Source organism: Aedes albopictus, chromosome 2, assembly GCF_035046485.1.
Source record: "Aedes albopictus strain Foshan chromosome 2, AalbF5, whole genome shotgun sequence".
NCBI lineage: Eukaryota > Metazoa > Arthropoda > Insecta > Diptera > Culicidae > Aedes > Aedes albopictus.
In genome coordinates, this window is record NC_085137.1 from 40,475,995 (window position 1) to 40,495,776 (window position 19,782).

The 19,782-nt window shown below is 37.1% G+C and overlaps 1 protein-coding gene across 8 annotated transcripts in view; it reads left to right on the forward strand.

The window, feature by feature from the left end:
* The window catches only part of LOC109621844 (P protein), a 284,696-nt gene that overhangs the window by 216,366 nt on the left and 48,548 nt on the right, over positions 1 to 19,782 (forward strand). For 7 of the 8 annotated variants that reach the window (XM_029871101.2, XM_029871100.2, XM_019695783.4 and 4 more), the window contains one exon: positions 16,883 to 16,986. In XM_029871101.2, the coding sequence (XP_029726961.1) occupies positions 16,883 to 16,986 (104 nt within the window). Of the gene's footprint in view, positions 1 to 15,911; positions 16,150 to 16,882; positions 16,987 to 19,782 lie in introns of all 8 variants that reach the window. The other variant, XM_029871104.2, reaches the window with a different exon arrangement.

The window sequence follows — 19,782 nt, forward strand, 5'->3', positions numbered from 1 at the left end:
AATGTCTTGGTACGTTTTGTTTTTCAATATGTTTTTGAAATATAAGTTCAATGTGTGTTGTACAAGTTTTGCTATTGAGCATATTCTTGAGGGTTAACAAGGCATTATTGATTATTCAATCATCAACCACCATCATCACTACAGGTATACCTTGATTTAGTGTACCCTCGATTTCATTTACATTATTAATGCTAAAATTTTTAATATCATATCTGTTAAAACATGGTGACTTATGATGCAAGGCTTTTCAGCCTTTTGAAACGCAGAACACTTCATATCAAAAAACTGTTTTGTGGAGCACCCATAATAGTGCCAAAGCATACTTCATGACATACTTAGTTGCATATATTCACCTTAATCTCATCTTCCTTTTCTGACTGACGATGAGCAGAGTATATGGGATGATTTTTTGGATTTTTTACAGGTCCCTTGGCAATTACATCATTTTTGGAGGATGTATGCAAACTGCCCAAATGCCAGACTTTTCCTTCTAACAATCTGCTCTCAAGATTGCTTATGACTTCCTCACCGAGTATGGTAATATATTACTGACATTTTTGGTAGATTTCACATATGTACTATCTTGGCGTGTATTCCGCTTGCTTGAGTTCCAAAATTTGTAATAAATTCCATAAAAAGGTCATTGTAATGCTTCGGCAGATTACTGACAAGATGTGTGATATTTTTTTTCCAGTGCTGTCATGGTCAAATCAGAGCTAGTTAGTCAGGGTAACCTGATTTCAATGCCTTTTCACTGGTACATTCCCATGGATGAATTCCTGGAGCATTCTCTGAAGGAACTGCTTGAGCAACTCTTGAAGGAACTGATGGAACAACTTCTGAAAGAATCCATGGAATAACTTTTGAATTAATCCCTGCTGAAATTTCTGAAATAATTCTTGCAGTAATTTTTTAAGAAGTCTCAAGATACTTCCGAAAGTATTGCTGAAGAAATTTCAGAATGAATTAAATAAACTAAAGAAAATTCCTTAAAGAATTTCTGAAAAAAACGGGAATATTTTAAGAATCCATAGACGGATTTTCTGGAGAAAGTCCAGGAGGAACATCGGAAGAAACACCTGGAAACCCCTGACGAACCTTACAAAACCTCATGAGATATTTTTGAAAAAAAAGGCCTGTAGAAATCCTTCAATAAAAATCCTCAACATTTTTTTAATGAATTCCTGGTTGAATCCATAGAGAAATTCCTAGAGACACGCTTGGAGGAAATCTTGGAAGAATTTCTGAGAAAGCACATAGAAGAATACACGGCGGAATTTATGATGAAATCTCTGAGTGTATTTTTGCAAGAATATCTTTCAGCTTTTCCGTAAAATTCTTTATAAAAATCTCTGTAAGACTCTGTAGAAAAAAAAAAACCTAAAGGAACCCTTGGAGCAATTACTTGAAGAGAAATGAGGGGCCCAGAATCAAAGGGGTGTAAGTGACCATTTCGTCGATTTTGAGCTGAGCATATCATAAAATTCTCCAGATTTCAAGCTTTCATGAACTTTTTTAAGATTGTTTCTACGATGGTTTGAAAAATTGCAATAAATCAGACAAAAGAGGGCTGATTTTGAAGCTCAATACATTTTGTATGGGATGAAAAATTGGTCAAAAACTTTAAACCTCATTTGCTCGAAAGTAGGTTTTTGTCACTTACACCCCTTTGCTTCTAACCCCCTCAAATGACTTGAAAAAATGTCTGTATATATGGCATCCCTGAACACTACCCAAAAACTTCGCTCGTCATATATAGCGCAAGCACAGTGTAGTTTCAGTTGCTTGGACTTGGACTATTTGTGAGAAATGGAATTAATGGAAGGTTTTCTAGATGAATGTTTAGTAAAATCACTTATTTTTCCATGAAAAAAATCTGAAGAAATTCGTAGATGAATTTCTGGAAAATCTATCCACGATTCTTTGAAAGAAATTCTTTCAAAAGGAACCCTTGCAATAACTATCCGTGCAAGACTTTCTGAAGAAGTTGTTGTAGAAATTTCTGGAAGACATTTTAAAGTCTAAAGGAATCCCTAAAAGATTTTATGGAAGAATTTCTGACCGAATTTCTCTAGGATGTCCTGGATGAATCCCTGAAGTTTTTTTTTTAAGAATCCCTGGGATATTTTCAACGATCAAACGATCAAACGATCAAATCTGACTATACATGTCAATGGTTGCTCCTCCGTGATTGATCTGAGCTGGTAGCAATTGCACTGAGATCCAAATGAATAAGGGGCTGGGACACTCCCTTTATTCTCAAAGTGCAATTCTAGCAGCTCATACATTTTGGATCAATAACGGCGCCGGCCACGTCCTTATAGTCAGTTGGGAAGGGAAAGGAATGTTAGAGTGTGCTGGTTGTTGCTATTAAAGACCGAGATCACCTCTGCATCCCCACAACCAGCACGGACTGGGGTATTTGTTAGACTGAAAGGATGGGAGATCTGGGAGTCACCGTTGGGTCGGTGATGCGATCCATGGATATGGGGTTATTTTATAGTGTTCGTAAGGTGATAGATTGTGTGGTGAATGAGGTGAATAAGGTCAAGCGGCACAGCACGCTTTGGTTGCATAACTTGTAGGCGTTATACACAGTGGAAATTGAAAGGGAGGGAAACGACTTTTTTCCAAATCGTTTCTGGTTCTAGCGATGGCTATGAACATATGAATATACATGAGTTGTATATATAGAGAAGAGAGAGAGAGAGAGGAAGTGGATAGAAAGATTCAAAGTAGGATGAAAGGGACGGGTCAGGGATTGAACCCATGACCTTCTGCATATGAATCAGAAGCGGTAGCCACTACACCACCAAGCCCGTCTTTAAGAATCCCTGGGATATTTTTTCCATGAACTCGTAAAAAAATTAAAATAGATCCTAGGATGAATTTCTGCTAAGGTTCATGAAAGAACTATCGAAAAATCTGTGAAAGTTTTTTTCGAAGTATTCCTTAAAAAATGTGAAAAAATCTCTGGAGGAAAATCTGGAGATATTCCTGAAGAAATTATTAGTCAATTTAACAATAAAGTCATGGGAGATATTCTGAAAAAATCTCTCGAAAAAGATGTGAAGGAACCCCTGGGGCAATTTCTATTAGAATGCCTTAAAAAATCCCGAATGGATCTCACACATTATTTTAGTCCCTGGAGGAATTTATAAAGAAATCTCAGGAAGATTTTCTGACAGAAATTGTGAAACTTCTGGAGGAATCCCTAGTGGGATTTCTGGAGAAATTGGAAATTGCAGTGGAAATTTCTGGTGAAATCCTTGGAAGAATTTCTCAAATTAGTCACTGTACAAAATTTTGAAGGAACTGTTGAAACATTTTCTGAAAACTGTGGAATTTTTAGAAACTGGGGATTTATTTTTATTACCGTACGGGTTTTGGCCGAAGGGTCTCAGATTTTCATGAAACTTTTTCCACAGGCAGGGCTCATGGATATATGAACAAAAAAAATTGAGAAAAATTCAGGGTTACCTATTTTCCCGGAAAACTCAGGTGGAAATTTTTGGTTTTCCCCTGACACTACTTTCTTGAAAAAATCATAACTCAAGAACGAAGCATCGGTGGAAAATTATGTGGAAATCTTTTTCTACTTCATTTTTTTTTGAATTCCTAAGAAAATTTGCTTTCGTTTTCATTAAAAAACTTTGTTTCTACGATGCTTCGTTCTTGAGTTATGATTTTCCATAGTAATTAGTGTCAGGGGAAAACCAAACATTTCCACCTGAGTTTTCCGGAAAAATTGGCAACCCTGAATTTTTCTCATTTTTTTTTGGTTCATACATCCATGAGCCCTGCCTGTGGAAAAAGTTTCATGAAAATCTAAGACCCTTCGGTCCAATTTGTACGATAATAAAAAAATGCCCAACTATTCCACCACTGAATGTTTTATTAGAGACTTCTCTGTAGAAATTTCTGAACAATTGTGTAAACATATTTCTGAAGGAATCCCTGGACGAATTTTTAAAACAATCCCTGGATGAATTTCTGCTCAAATTCAAGGATAAAAGCAGAAGAACTCTTTGTAGAATTTGTAGAAAAAGAGGAATTTCTAAACAAATCCCTGAAGAAAATTTTTGGATAATTCCATGGAAGATTTTTTGAAATATTCCGTTAGGAAATTTTTCGTTTTTGGAATTCTTTTTATAAAGACTTTTTAGAAGAATGTCTGAAGAAATTTTTGGTAGATTTTCTAAAGGAATCTCCAATGAATCCTCCAAACGAATGCCTAGAGAAATTTCTGAATAAATATCCAGAGGAATCTCAGAAGTAATCCCTGGGCAAATTTCTCAAACCATCTCTGAAATGATTTATGAAAATTCATGGAGGAACTGGTGAAGCAATTTATGCCAGATTTCATAAAAGAATTCTTTGTGAAACTTCTGGAGGAACATATGGAAGATTTTCTGTAGCAGGATGGTTTGATTTGCGAAATTTTCTTCGGAGATCGTCACAATAAAGTTGAAAATTCTGGGTTCACTTACTTTTATTTAACACCGCAAAATTGCAACAAAAGGCGTCCGAGTAGATAGCGGTAAAAACCTACTCAAGTCGTTCAGAAATATCGTTTGGCAAATACAACACAACCGATAAGCCACGCTCTGGCTTGCAATGAAACTCCAATTTTCCCTTGAGGGATTTTAGAAGGGATTCCTGGAGGAATTTCTGAAACAAATCGTAAAGGAAAATTTGTGAAGGAATTCATAAAGGAATTTCAAGATAAATCCTCGGAGACATTTTCAAAATAATCCCTGAATGAATTTCCGAACTTTTTGAATTTTTTGGGACATTTATGCAAATATTTTTTTATCTTTATAAACGAGAATTTTAGCCCTCGGCTAGCTCATCTCGGGACCCACGCTTTATTTCCCTTCTGAAGGAAGAAGTTACATTTTGTGAGTTCGTCGGGAGTGGGATTCGATCCCAGGTCCTCGACGTGATAGTCACGTGTTCTAACCATCCAACTAGGTCCACTCCACATTTATGAAAATAACGTTATTGTGTTTTTCCATTGCTCAAAATATTGGCTTTTGAATCAGCCATTCATATTTTTGGAGTAAAAAAAATCGACCATAACAAACTAGCGAGATAGTAGCTTATTTGTGATTTGGCTAGAATTTCTAATATATGCCAAAAACTCCGAGCCTTTTATCGAAAACACAGTTGTCATGCAGTTTTTATATGTTTTGGTACATTGGTACATTTGAAATAAAAAAAATCTTGCTTCGATTTCATGTAAAATTCGATTTTAAAGACATTTTGAAAATTGAAATGTCCACTAAATCGAGGTATTCCTGTAGCTTGTATTTTGAAGTAAATATTTGAAGGATCCTTTTCAAAGTTCTTTTCGGAGTAATAGCTGTCAATCTCCTAAACGTTTCTGAACGACATTTTTACCTCGATTTTTACTCACAAAATAATCGAGACAAGCAAAATCTTTACTTCTAAAAAAATGTTCAACTAGCTGTAACTTTTTGGAAAGTGTATGAAATATTCTGAAATGTCCACTGTTAGTTGATCAACTAGTAGTGTATCGAAAGTCTGAATTTGGAAAAGATCGGGCTATTCTACAGAAAGTTCGAAAAACTGATCATATATTTTGAACCATGGAGCAAAAATTTACAGCCATTGGACCTTTTTTTTTTGAAAATGGAAAAATTTGCGTGTCACTATCGTATTTTTTTCGTCTTGACTATTCAGATTTTCAGCCGTAGGTTGGTTCTTCATCTTATTGTAAAAAGTGCTCTAGTTTTTGATTTCGTGCATGATTCCGAAATCCCCCTTTTTGAGTTGTGACCCTCTTGCACGAATACGAATAAATGACTCCTCTTCGTCACTGTCAAGCGTCCTGATAAGTTCCTAAAATGCATGTTTATATTTTATTGATTTTCCCAAAATTTGATAAATAAAGTATATATATTTACCAAATTATAAGTTTTGCATTGCAATTGGGTTTTTAAATTTAGAAAAATTCAACGATTTTATATTTTTAAACGAAAGAGCACCTTTTTCTAAGCCTCTATGATTTTTTTCAGATTTTTAGAACTTTGTTTTGATACCTAAAATCAATTTCAAAAAGATTTATTCAAATCACCTTTTGACAGCTGGGCAACTGCTTGACAGCTCCGCCCAGTACAAAATCCGACGAGGGGTGATTCGACAAATCGCTCCCATACAAACTTCGAATTGATTTTTAAATAGGTTCCCGGGCTCCAAAATTCATGAAAATTTGGATTTCGGCTCAGTTTGGCGTGCAGATTCAGAATATGGAATTATCTCAACATCGCTTAAAAAGCCAATTCTTCAGAAATTTTAAATTTTGTAAGCTTTTGCGAATTTTTAACCAAATTTACTTTAAAAAGCATTTTTTTTATTTTTTTTTTAGTTATATGGAAATACGCCATTGGACGCTTTTTTCACAATATGAATTTAAAATTTGGAACTTAAAGTTCTTTTTTTCATTTGTGAATTTAAATGTATGCTAATTCTTCACACGGAACTGATAGTGTTGTAATCACTATAATTCTTTGTAAAAAAAAAGTTGGAGCGCCGCGACATTTATGATATTTCCAAAAGGTGCCGCGATAGCAAAAAGTTTGGAAACCTCTGCCTTAAACGAAAAAATCATAAAAAGAAATATTTTATGATGGAGCTTCACAGCGTTCACTTTCAAATAATGCGGTATGCCTCGCATTTTCTCGAGCGCAAATCTGAAAAGTGTCGGTTCAAAAATGCTCCTCTGTGCTCGCTGCGTAAAAGCAAGCTGCGAGTAACATTTCCAGACCATTTCATTTGTTAGATTTCAAGTTTCGTGCTCAAGATCATAGAAGCTGATTGAAAAGCGTCCATTCTGGCAGTCATCGTACAACTTTTTCATATAAAAAATTAAACATAAAAATTTCCGGCGGATTTTTTTCTTCATGTTTGTATTAATCCTTTGAATCGTTAAAACCATTGTTTGTCGTAGGTCTCTCTAGGAAACATTCTATAATTTTGCCAGCGAGGAATATTATCAAAACTGAACCTGGAGGGCCTGTAGCAAAAATTCTCAAGAATCTCACCATGGTTTTTTTTTAACAAACGTAGCATAAAGTTCCTTAGAAACTACTTACTAGAATTCGGGTTTTTTTTTGGGAATTGGTGCGGATAGTGCTCATAAACATTCTCCGAGAATTTCCTGACGGGTTCCTGTCAGATAGACGACCAAATTCGAAACTCAAATGCAGATACTGTCTTTAATTGGATTTTCAAATTTTGACATTTTTATTTATTTTTTTTTTATTTTCAACAAAAGAGCTCCTTTTTCTGACCCACTCTGATTTTTTTCAGATTTTTAGAACTTCACTTTGATACCTGAAATTCATTTCAAAGAGATTTTCCGAAATCACCTCTTGCAAGCTGTGCAACTGCCTAACATTTCCGCCCAGTACAAAATCCACCGAGGGGTGATTCATCAAATCGCTCCCATACAAACGTCAAAATGATTTTTTAATGGATTATCGGGCACCAAAATGAATGAAAATTTAGATTTTGGCGCAATTTGGATTGCCGATTAAGAATATGAAATTATCTCAACACCGTCAAAGAAGCCAATTGAGAATATTAATCTGCTGATTAAGTGTGTTATTTTACGCCAATTTAAACTCCCACATTTTAAATGCTGACTGCTCCCAGAAACGCACTATTCGAGAGAATGCTGTACTGTAGCGCCAAGGGTGGACGGTGAAAGCACCAATCGTTAGTGGATGAACTTTCCCCGCTCCCATCCTCGTAGCATAAGCTTATAGTGGACAGAGTAGAAAGAGAGAAAACAGACAGAAAAAAAAACTGCTAGGATTTTCCCGACCATTAGCCGGTTAACTGGTAATCGATGGTTGACTTTGGATAATTCGGGCAACTGATATTGTTTTTTTTTTTTTCGAAGGCGAAGAAAGGACCTTTATGCTTTCAATCGTGGGTTCCATAAGTAGTACCGTACCAATGAAGAAAGAATTCGTGCCGATCAAGTCATTTTAACGATTATGTGCAGCGAGAGTCTAAATTCGTTCCGCCGTGATATCTAACAAGTGAAAATCATTCATAAATTCACGACAAATTAAAACAGAAATCCGCGCTCGAAGAATCGCCAGTGCGCCGCGGGCGAATTATAATACAATATTCTATATCGGTAACCGTCGACGCACGGTGGGTGACCCCGAGAGTGTAAAAATATAGGAAAAAAATGAAAATCACTGCGCGCCGAAAGCGGATAACCGCCGTGTGACTCCGGCGGGCGAAAACCAAGAACCAGACCAGTTTGATAAGTAGAAACCGGACGCCGGGTGGTGGCGCGCCATGGCGGTGGTGGGTGGAAAATCGACGTTCCACCGACCGACGGACGGGGCGCGTACCCCAATGACAGTGAACCATTTAAGAAATGACTGTGAAGAAAAGAAAAAAAATGAGAGCGACTTCGGCGGCGACGATCTTTGCCATTCTTCTTACGTTTTACCGACGGCTGCTGACCGCGAATTTTTATCAGGATTTATGTGTCACACAGTGCGCTGCTAAGGCAAACAGCTTCTGGGTTTGTGTGGGTGACTTTGGTCTCACATTTTCCACCGTACTTTTTTCTATAAGACCAGCTGAAGCATGCTTGTTCCAAAACAACAATAAAAAACCGAAACTCCCTTAAATGAAAAGAACGCCATTGACTCGGTTCAATCCGAAAAAAAAACAGGAAACTGGATTAGTCGAGCCCTCTTATCTGATTGGAAATATAACTTTTTTCTTTTGAACACAGTTAATAGAGTTCGTATTTGTACAGACTAGAGATTGAATATTGACATGTTTGATAAAATTCTTCAAGAGAAATTTCTTCAGAAGTTCTACCAGGAATTCATTCAAGGATTTCGTTAGGCATTTCTAAAGCAATTCTATCAGTAACTCCTCCAGGAATTCCTGCAGTAACTCCTTGAGGAGTTCCTCTAGGAACACAGTCATGAATTCATCTAGGAATTCCACTGTGAAAGTATCCAGGAATTCCGCTAGGGGTTCCTTTGAGATTTTCACCAGGAACTCCTCCTGGGATTCCTCCAGGAATTCCTCGTAAGAATGTCTCTAGGGATCTCGCCAGAAATTTTACAAGGCATTTCGTCAGTACATTCTTCAACGATTCCTCCAAATTCCTAAGTAGTTCCCACATAAACGGAAACAATTAGATATAATTAACCACCTATTCGGGATACAATGTGAACCGTATGTGGTATTTTTGAACCGTCTACATTAAGGTTCGTGAATGGTGTTGCTTCAGCAATTTTCCATAGTTTTCATCAGAGATTTTCAGAAATTTGAATTTACATATTTCTTGTTAATGTTCCTAACAGTTTCTGATTAAATTGATGGAAGAATTCATCAAAATCTCATTTTGATGTCTTTTGATAAATTCTCGTGCCAATATAGAATTGACTCACTGTATGAATTACATCGCTAATCTGTTTACTTGCACTACCCTCTGAAGGCGTGGTTCTTTCCTAGCCCGTCATAAGCATGTAAAGCCGCACAATTAACCTTCTTTAATCGTCTCCCTGCTGTAATCAATGACGTACACAGTACATGCGAACGCGCCTCTCTATATTTAGACATCCAAATCAAAATCCCGCCACATTCATTGATCTGGAACACAACATATTTACTCGGAAAAGTCTAGGTGTTGAGCCCTGACTGCGTGGTCAAAATCAACAACAGCTGATTTGAATCCAACCACGTCTCGATCCTCATGATCATGTTGTCGCCTTCGCTGTAACCGTTGTGACGGTCTACGGGACTGTTGTTGTTTGTCTTCGAGGTAACCTTGTACGAACGGCCAACAACAACGAACGATTCGAGAACGGCTTGTTTTCCCTTGAGATTGTGGTGTATAGTGAGACTACGCTGCGTGAACCTACCTGAAATGTATGTGCTTAAGTCGACGGACTGAGAAAAGACCTAAGTCCACTAGCTAGAAGAAGGTCGACTTTCTTGGGCCGAAAATGGTCCTTATAAAGCTTCAATGATAATGATGAAAAATTCTCATTTTGAACTAAAAAACTTTTCTCGATGTTCTCTGAAAATATAAACCATAGACTGCCTCACAATCATTGCTCATGTACAAATACGGTACTGGAAGCTGGAACCAATCGGGCAATTACCACTAGTCAGTCAGTCAGTCAGCCACTACTGTAAATGGGAACGTTACTGTGCGAAAAAAAATAACCAATGCAAAACAGCGTGGGATCGATTGGTGTGTATGAGCTGCAAAACAGGTTACAGTAACACGCCTTGTGAGATTATAAGGCTATATAGAACAGGAATTGGCCTGGTAGTGCGAAACCGGTGACCTGAATTCTTGAGTAAAGTGAGACTGCATAAATTTATCGATTAGTGTTGATTTGTTCCATATAGTTGGGATTTATCGTTTGAATCAAATGAACACCTTGAACTATATTTTTTTGTACCACACAGATCGAGAAAAGTGTGTAAAAATCTGTGGCATATGATGCACATGATTGGAGCGTGGGATATTACAGAAGTTTACATGACATATACTCAGGTGAACTTTAACTTCAATTATTGAAAGAAAAATTTAAAAAAAATAGATAAATAAATAGTTTTTGTAGAAAAATATTAGACATAACTGGAATAATTCTAAAAGAGCCAAAAAATACTACAAACTACAACAGTGTTAGAAAAGAGTTACAACAGAGTTACAACAGAGTAAGTTCAGAACTAAAACAGAACTAGAACAAAATCAGAACAGAACTAGAACAGAACTAGAACAGAACTAGAACAGAACTAGAACAGAACTAGAACAGAACTAGAACAGAACTAGAACAGAACTAGAACAGAACTAGAACAGAACTAGAACAGAACTAGAACAGAACTAGAACAGAACTAGAACAGAACTAGAACAGAACTAGAACAGAACTAGAACAGAACTAGAACAGAACTAGAACAGAACTAGAACAGAACTAGAACAGAACTAGAACAGAACTAGAACAGAACTAGAACAGAACTAGAACAGAACTAGAACAGAACTAGAACAGAACTAGAACAGAACTAGAACAGAACTAGAACAGAACTAGAACAGAACTAGAACAGAACTAGAACAGAACTAGAACAGAACTAGAACAGAACTAGAACAGAACTAGAACAGAACTAGAACAGAACTAGAACAGAACTAGAACAGAACTAGAACAGAACTAGAACAGAACTAGAACAGAACTAGAACAGAACTAGAACAGAACTAGAACAGAACTAGAACAGAACTAGAACAGAACTAGAACAGAACTAGAACAGAACTAGAACAGAACTAGAACAGAACTAGAACAGAACTAGAACAGAACTAGAACAGAACTAGAACAGAACTAGAACAGAACTAGAACAGAACTAGAACAGAACTAGAACAGAACTAGAACAGAACTAGAACAGAACTAGAACAGAACTAGAACAGAACTAGAACAGAACTAGAACAGAACTAGAACAGAACTAGAACAGAACTAGAACAGAACTAGAACAGAACTAGAACAGAACTTACAACAGAACCAGAACAGAACAAGGATATGAACAGAACAGTGATAAAACCAAATTATAACAAGACCAGAATCAATCTAGAAATGAACTTAAACAAAACTAGAGCATACCTAGAGCAGAACCAAACTAGATTGAAACAAAAAATATGAGAAAAATAGAATAAAATTTCAAGAAAAAAAAACAAAAACAAAACAAGAACATAACTAAACTAGTAAAACTTTAACTGAACTATAACTAAATAAAAATAAATCATCAACAATATCAACCAAATACTTTTCATTACCGAAAATGCAATCGTTGTTGCCAACTGTTCAGTCATTGACTAGGTCATTTAGGAATCATAAATCAATTTTAAATGCTCCTCAAGTGTTCATCATATTCAGATATCGCAGGACATAATCGTCTACCAAGCATAAAGCTTTCTCGACTTTCAAAGTAAACAACAAAGCCCGCCAGCCAGCTGGGATTCTTTTGTTACAAAACAAAGACTCCCCTTATCGTCCGCTTTTGGTGCCATTGGTATCATCTTCGTTGTCACGTGGAATTGACACCATCTCTCCCATATTGCAGCGCCTTTCTAGCCTGGAAATTGCCCTATGACAATCAACATTCATTTTTTCTCAGCCATTTAATTCGTAGCTTCCCCCAACAACTACCCTCCCTTTATCCAGCGCATGTCGTCAATACATATACAGTCAGTCAGTCAGTCAGTGGCGTCTGTCGTCTTCTGGTCCGTTGATATATGTGCATGATCCAAATTGGAATTGGTCACCCCACATCGTCATAGTGGCGAAACATAATCATACTCTCGCGCGCAATGAATGTGCTTTCAACTTCGCCTAGTTTTGTGCTGGAAATCTGTCACGATGAAATTCATCCCAGTTGCGATGATCTCCATGTATACCGACCGTGAAGTATCCGTACTTGCGAATGTAGGGGAAAGTGTTTCGAAATCTTCTATTTTCTATCTTCTATCTTCTCTATCTTCTCTATCTTCTCTATCTTCTCTATCTTCTCTATCTTCTCTATCTTCTCTATCTTCTCTATCTTCTCTATCTTCTCTATCTTCTCTATCTTCTCTATCTTCTCTATCTTCTCTATCTTCTCTATCTTCTCTATCTCCTCTATCTTCTATCTACTATCTTCTATCTTCCATCGTCCCATTCCCTATTTTAATGTTATCTTATCGTTTCTTATCATCTCACCCCAAAAGTGCGTCATGAATCACCTCTCCCTCCGCAAACGAACTGCGCGTACAAATTTGCGACGTCACAGACGCAATCGCACCCAGCCAGAAGCACAGCAACTCGTGCCACGAACGAATTCAACGAATTCACAATGGACGCATTAAAATGTAGTAAAAATCCGCAGTTCCCGGTGATGAGCCCATTGTGCAGCTTCTAATCAGCAAGGGGGGGGGGCTTGATTCTTGATCGCGAGCTCAAAAGATTAGAGTTCAATTTAGCATTCACGACTGCTAATTGAACCCACACGCGTCAGGTGGAATTGACTATATAATGACACGTGCCCGGTAGGTGGGTGGACCAAGTCCGCGTCCAGTCCGAGTGGCTTCCGTCTCGAACACGGCGCGGTGGCGCTGATAATCCACAGCAGCAGCGCGGTGATTACAAAAGCGACCCCTATCGATATCGATTTCGGCGAAGGCGTAATCAATCATCCGAGTGTCGCCGCACGCCGCCGGAGGCTTGAATGGGGGCTGAGATTAAAAAACGATAATTGAATGCTCGAATTAATTTCAGACAGGCCGACGACGCGCGCGCGCGCGAAGTTCGTCCGATATCTGCGTAAATCTTAAGTATGAAATGGTAGCCAACTTTGGGGATGTGAATCATGATGCGTTGAACACTGAAACTATATCTTACATATCTTGGGATGGAAAATGTCACGAAATGTCATGGAAAAAATGTCATGACATTTTTTAGTTTTAACATTTCATGAATAAATTTCCGCTCGTGACCATCAATAATAATTAAAAATGCTGATTAGTATCGGAAAACTAATAAGCGATGATGCGGTCAACAAATAACAAAATGACATTTTGCAGCTCTGCATACACCACATGGAAAAATTCAGCCTAGTTCTGTTCCAGTTCTGTTCTAGTTCTGTTCTAGTTCTGTTCTAGTTCTGTTCTAGTTCTGTTCTAGTTCTGTTCTAGTTCTGTTCTAGTTCTGTTCTAGTTCTGTTCTAGTTCTGTTCTAGTTCTGTTCTACACAGATCGAAAATATAGTGTAAATTTCTGTGACATATAATGCACATGATTGGAGCGTGGGATTTCACTAAAGTTTACATGACATGTCATGTAAATCTCATAAAGTATCATGTAAACATCCATTATATGTCATGTAATTCAGCGTGACTCAGAGTTTTTACATGACATATAACATAAATTTACATGATTTATCATGTAAACCATCATAACTGTAAGTTTACATGACTAAAATTAAGTTTACATTTTGTGTAAATCTCATTATTTTTATCTGTGTAGTTCTGTTCTAGTTCTGTTCTAGTTCTGTTCTAGTTCTGTTCTAGTTCTGTTCTAGTTCTGTTCTAGTTCTGTTCTAGTTCTGTTCTAGTTCTGTTCTAGTTCTGTTCTAGTTCTGTTCTAGTTCTGTTCTAGTTCTGTTCTAGTTCTGTTCTAGTTCTGTTCTAGTTCTGTTCTAGTTCTGTTCTAGTTCTGTTCTAGTTCTGTTCTAGTTCTGTTCTAGTTCTGTTCTAGTTCTGTTCTAGTTCTGTTCTAGTTCTGTTCTAGTTCTGTTCTAGTTCTGTTCTAGTTCTGTTCTAGTTCTGTTCTAGTTCTGTTCTAGTTCTGTTCTAGTTCTGTTCTAGTTCTGTTCTAGTTCTGTTCTAGTTCTGTTCTAGTTCTGTTCTAGTTCTGTTCTAGTTCTGTTCTAGTTCTGTTCTAGTTCTGTTCTAGTTCTGTTCTAGTTCTGTTCTAGTTCTGTTCTAGTTCTGTTCTAGTTCTGATCTAGTTCTGTTCTAGTTCTGTTCTAGTTCTGTTCTAGTTCTGTTCTAGTTCTGTTCTAGTTCTGTTCTAGTTCTGTTCTAGTTCTGTTCTAGTTCTGTTCTAGTTCTGTTCTAGTTCTGTTCTAGTTCTGTTCTAGTTCTGTTCTAGTTCTGTTCTAGTTCTGTTCTAGTTCTGTTCTAGTTCTGTTCCAGTACTGTTTTTGTATTGATCTAGTTTTGTCATTGGCTCTAAAGTTTGCTTTCTTCGAATTATGGATAAAAAATGCTTATTGTCATACGTTTTTATCAATTCAAACTCACGGATATAGATGCTCCCAAACGTCGCACCAGTTGAAGATAGAAGACCCGCTCTTGATCCACCCACACCGACAAAAAACAAATCCTCCATTTCCACCAGCTAAAAACAAAGTCATCCCACCCCGAAATCACAATCCCATTTGTCTCGCAGCGTAATGATGTTATGACACATAAATCGTGATACTGAAAGATCCGTGCTGAACCCCCGCGCCTGTAGGAAAATTGCCAAAACCAAAGAACAAATTTTCATCTCTTTTCGTGTTCCATTTCGGACTGCCAGGAGTAGTCCACAAAGGTCGGTCGGTCGGTCGGTCGGACAAAACACACCATCACAACACAAACGAACTAACAACAGCAGTGCTCAGTAGCCTGGTACACGGTTTATATGGGAAAATATAAAAAATGGAAACACTCCAACTCCTGTATACTTTTTGAGTCCCATTTTGGTCCCATATCAACTGTGCAAAATTTTAGATCGATCGAAGAAACTATATTTTAGCGCCCGCCATTCTTAGTTTTTCATACGATTTACTATGGGGAAAATTTACTTCTTCAAAGAAAAATCGCTTGAGGTCACCCATTGATCCCTAAAAATAAGTCGTTGAATGATTACTGTAGATAACTTCAAGAGGAATCAGGCCTCCGAAGACCGCAAAGCGATGCGACATTCGTGGAAAAAGTTATTAAGCCTTTCCCGATCGATAAAATGACGAGATTTTATTATTTATTGTTATTCCTTACATGTTAAACAGCTTTGGCATACCATTCGGTTTTCAATCAATAACTTTTTCCACATGCCTTAGATCGCTTTGCGGTTTTCAGAGGGTTTGTTCCTCGTAAAATTTCCAACAGAAATCATTCATCGATATATTTTTAGGGACTAAGGGGCAACCTGTGGCGATTTTTCTTTGAAAAGGTGATTTTCCCCATAGTAAATCGTATGAAAACTTAAAACGGTTGGCGCTAAAATATAGTTTCTCCGATCGAGCTGAAATTTTGCACAGTTGATATGGGGCCAAAATGGAACTCAAAAAATGTACAGGAGTAAAATATCTTTTTGTGTCCCACGCTAGTGCTCAGCCATGAACTCAGCTGTGAAACTGCTGCTCGCTGCTGAATAAGTGTGATCAATTGCTCTCGACCCAACAACGACGAGACGACGACGACGACGTAGGAGAAAATCTCATGTGTTGTGCTGCTAGAAGAGTGCGAACAAAGTGAATCCAACCAGAAATTTTACCGGTGTGCCTTACTGTGAGAGGGGGTAGAAATTCGTTCAAAATTGCGTACGGACTGAAATATGGACCAGAGGTGATGATCCATTTCGTTGTTGGAGATGTTTTAGAGTTTTGGATTTGCGCACCATTATCCGTTTGAATCGAATGCATGAAACCCAATGTGTGATGAACTTTGATCCTTGATTATGGATTTGCTACTTCCTCTCTCTTTTCCTCTATCCAATTGTTGTCACTGAATGCGACGACTTGATTGCGTTTCAGGTTTTATCATGGTTTTTACGCTGTCTTAATGATGTATTTTGGTCTTTAAAACCGTGATAAAACCTGGAGTGTAGCTAGAAAACTTTAAACCTTTCTTCCTTTACAGCTATCAGACTTTTCGTGTTGCATGTAGATGCTGTGATAACTAACTGTGATTTATCGTTTGCTGTGTAACAATCCTAAGACTAACCAAACAAAAAATCAAAAGTTTCCGAACCGAAGCTTTCATTGAATTTAAGACAATCAGTATTAACTCAGAGAAAAATGCTCAGTCAGTGAAATCTAAGAATCCGAATCACCGAAAACAAAAAAAGTATTTACAACACCAAGCCATACCAAAACATACTCGCACGCACACCAAAAAGCCAAGAGCATCCAGCCTGCCAAAAAGCCAAAACAAAAAACGCCATGCCCGCCAAAAGCAAGCACAAGAATGTCGTGTTCAAGCTGCTCAAATTCAATGAAGACGAGGAGAAGAACGACCTGCAACGGAACGGCTGCTCGAAACAGAAGCTCACCCCTAACTACTCTATTATCTCTCTCAGTCAGGTGACGGAGGCATCGCTCGAGATATGGCGCACACTACCGGCCGCGATCCGGCAGGACCCCAGCTTGGCCTCGTTCCGGCAGGAGCACGAGCGGTTGCACGGTGAGTACGGTCCATGTTTTCTTATATTTCTTATATTTCACTTCAATTTTTTTGGGAATTCGATAGACATTGACATTGAATGTTTGAATCATATATTATAAAGCATAAAGCGATCTATAAACGTAACGACAAATTTCTGCAGGAATTTATACCACAGACAAACAGACATATTACTTAAAAGAAAATTGTTTCAAAAAATTGCTTGGCATCTCACTAGCACCATCTATAATGCTCAATCCGAAGCATTCATTTGCAACATTCGATGTAACATTTTTGCAGGTGACGACTCTCCCGTGGCGTCATCCATACATGAATGAGGGTTCATGATTGAGTCATTATATGTAAACATTGAACGGCGTCGCGTTCATATCCCTTCAAAATTGAGAGGTGATGTAAGCACAGCAGCGCCACCATGACACATGCGAGCACAGTCCGAACCACACTTTGTTTTCAAAATGACGGTTAAATCGTGCGATGATTTCGATTTGAGTAGTATGTCTGTGTGTCTGTGTTTATACCAGGTATTTAGGAAAAAAATCCCTGTTTTGAAGTTTATGTGTTGCCATGGTCGTTTTGTCTTTTTCGTACACCAAAGTGTACTGACGGGCTATATTTTCACTCAAAATACGAATTTTCGATAAAAGGCTCGGAGAGTCAAGTCACATTTTTTACCAATAAACTTAGATCAGAGAATTGCGACGATGTCCGTTTGTATGTGTTTATGTATGTATGTCTGTGTGCAAAACAAAAGCCCACTCACTTTTAAGGCACTTCCCATTAGCCCACTTTACGGATTTTAGCACGAATCGAAACAGAGTGTCATCGCATAGTTTGCTACTGAAAATGGTTCGGATCGGTCAAGGCGTTCCGAAGTTATTGCGATTTTAGTGATCCGGACCAGCACCAGTGGAACTTGTCATACAGGGGATACTCAAAATAACTAGGACTGGTAAAATTTTCACTTTTCAAAAAATGTTCAACTAGCTGTAACTTTTCAAAAAGAGCATCATATATTCTCAATTTTTTACTGTAAGTTCATCAACTAGTTGTGTATCAGTGGTCCAATTTTGAAAAAGATCGGGCTATTCTGCACGAAGTAAGAAAGTTTCTAGAAAAAGGCATAATTATGCGATAGCCAACTTTGAGCTGTTATATCTCCGGATTCAATGAACCGAATCCACTGAAATTTTGATCGTTTATGACTAATATAAAGAGCTATTAAAAACTTTTGACTAAATTTAAAATTCTCCTCACGAAAGAAATATATAACAATTAGATTATTTTTCTAATATAACACCAATTGATCCAAAATTTCATCATCGTTTCAAAATTCGACATAGTAATTATAGTTCATTTAAATTCCCTCTAATTGACTTGAATATATTTATGTTTCAAAGGAAAGCAACCAAATGGCTGGCATTAAATTGAAAAAGTTATAGGATGCATATGAAAAAAAAATTCACTAAAAAAACATAGAATAAATAAAATTGCTATAACTTTTTTTTCTTATTAATAATTTCAAATTAAATCAAATGTTTTTCAAAGTTCATTATATTAGTCATAAATGATCAAAATTTCATTGCATTCGGTTAATTGAATCCGGAGATATAACAGCTCAAAGTTAGCTATCGGATTATTATACCCTTTTCGAGAAGGGCTCATATAGCCGAGGCGGTAAACGCACGGCTATTCAGCATGACCATGCTGAGGGTGACGGGTGCGATTCCCGGTCGGTCCAGGATCTTTTCGTAAAGGAAATTTCCTTGACTTCCTTGGGCATAGAGTATCTTCGTGCCTACCACACGATATACACATGCAAAATGGTCATTGGCAGAGGAAGCTCTCAGTTAATAACTGTAGAAGTGCTCATAGAACACTAAGCTGAGAAGCAGGGTTTGTCCCAATGAGGACGTAGTGCCAAGAAGAGAGAGAGACCCTTTTCGAGAATCTTTCTAACATCGTGTAGAATAGCCCGATCTTTTTCAAAATAAGACCACTGATACTAGTTGATGAACTTACAGTAAAATTTTGAGAATATTTGATGCTCTTTTCGAAAAGTTACAGCTATTTGAATGTTTTTATGAAAGTGAAAATTTTACCTGTCTCAGTTATTTTGAGTATACCCTGTATGTATATACAGTGTATCAAACAATTGTCCGTACAGCAATTTTTTGGTCAAAATAGTTTTTCATTCAAACGATCAAAACTTTTTTATACATCATTAAAATACGCTGAAATTTTGATCAATAATGATCCATATATTAAAGCTCCACTGGTAAAATTTTGAGCGAGATCGAAAACGTTTTCTGAAAGTTATAGAGCTTTTTTTGTAAAACTTATATGATTTTTGAACACATTTTTATAACAGTATATCTCAATATGTACTCGATGAAACTTTTTCCATTTTTTTTTTTGATACAGTTTATACTTAAGGTTTTCATATGCAGCTTTGTTTGAGGTTTTATATTCACTACAAAAATATGAAAAATCTGTATATGTCCAGAGTGTCGTTTGGAAATTTAACATATTTTGATCAATAAAAATGCCAAGTGTTTTCAACGTTTTTAAACTCTCTTAATGTAATATTTTTATAAAGGACCTACTAAACTGCATATGAAAAGTAGGTCCTTAGTATTTTTCGTTCAGATAATGTACTTTTATTGGTGGAAAACGTTTGGCAGATTATATGTGCAAAATATGGTAAATTTTTAAACATCGTCAACAAAATAAGCACATTTTTCATATTTTTGTAGTGAATATAAAACCTCTAAAGTACCTGCATATGAAAGCCTCAAG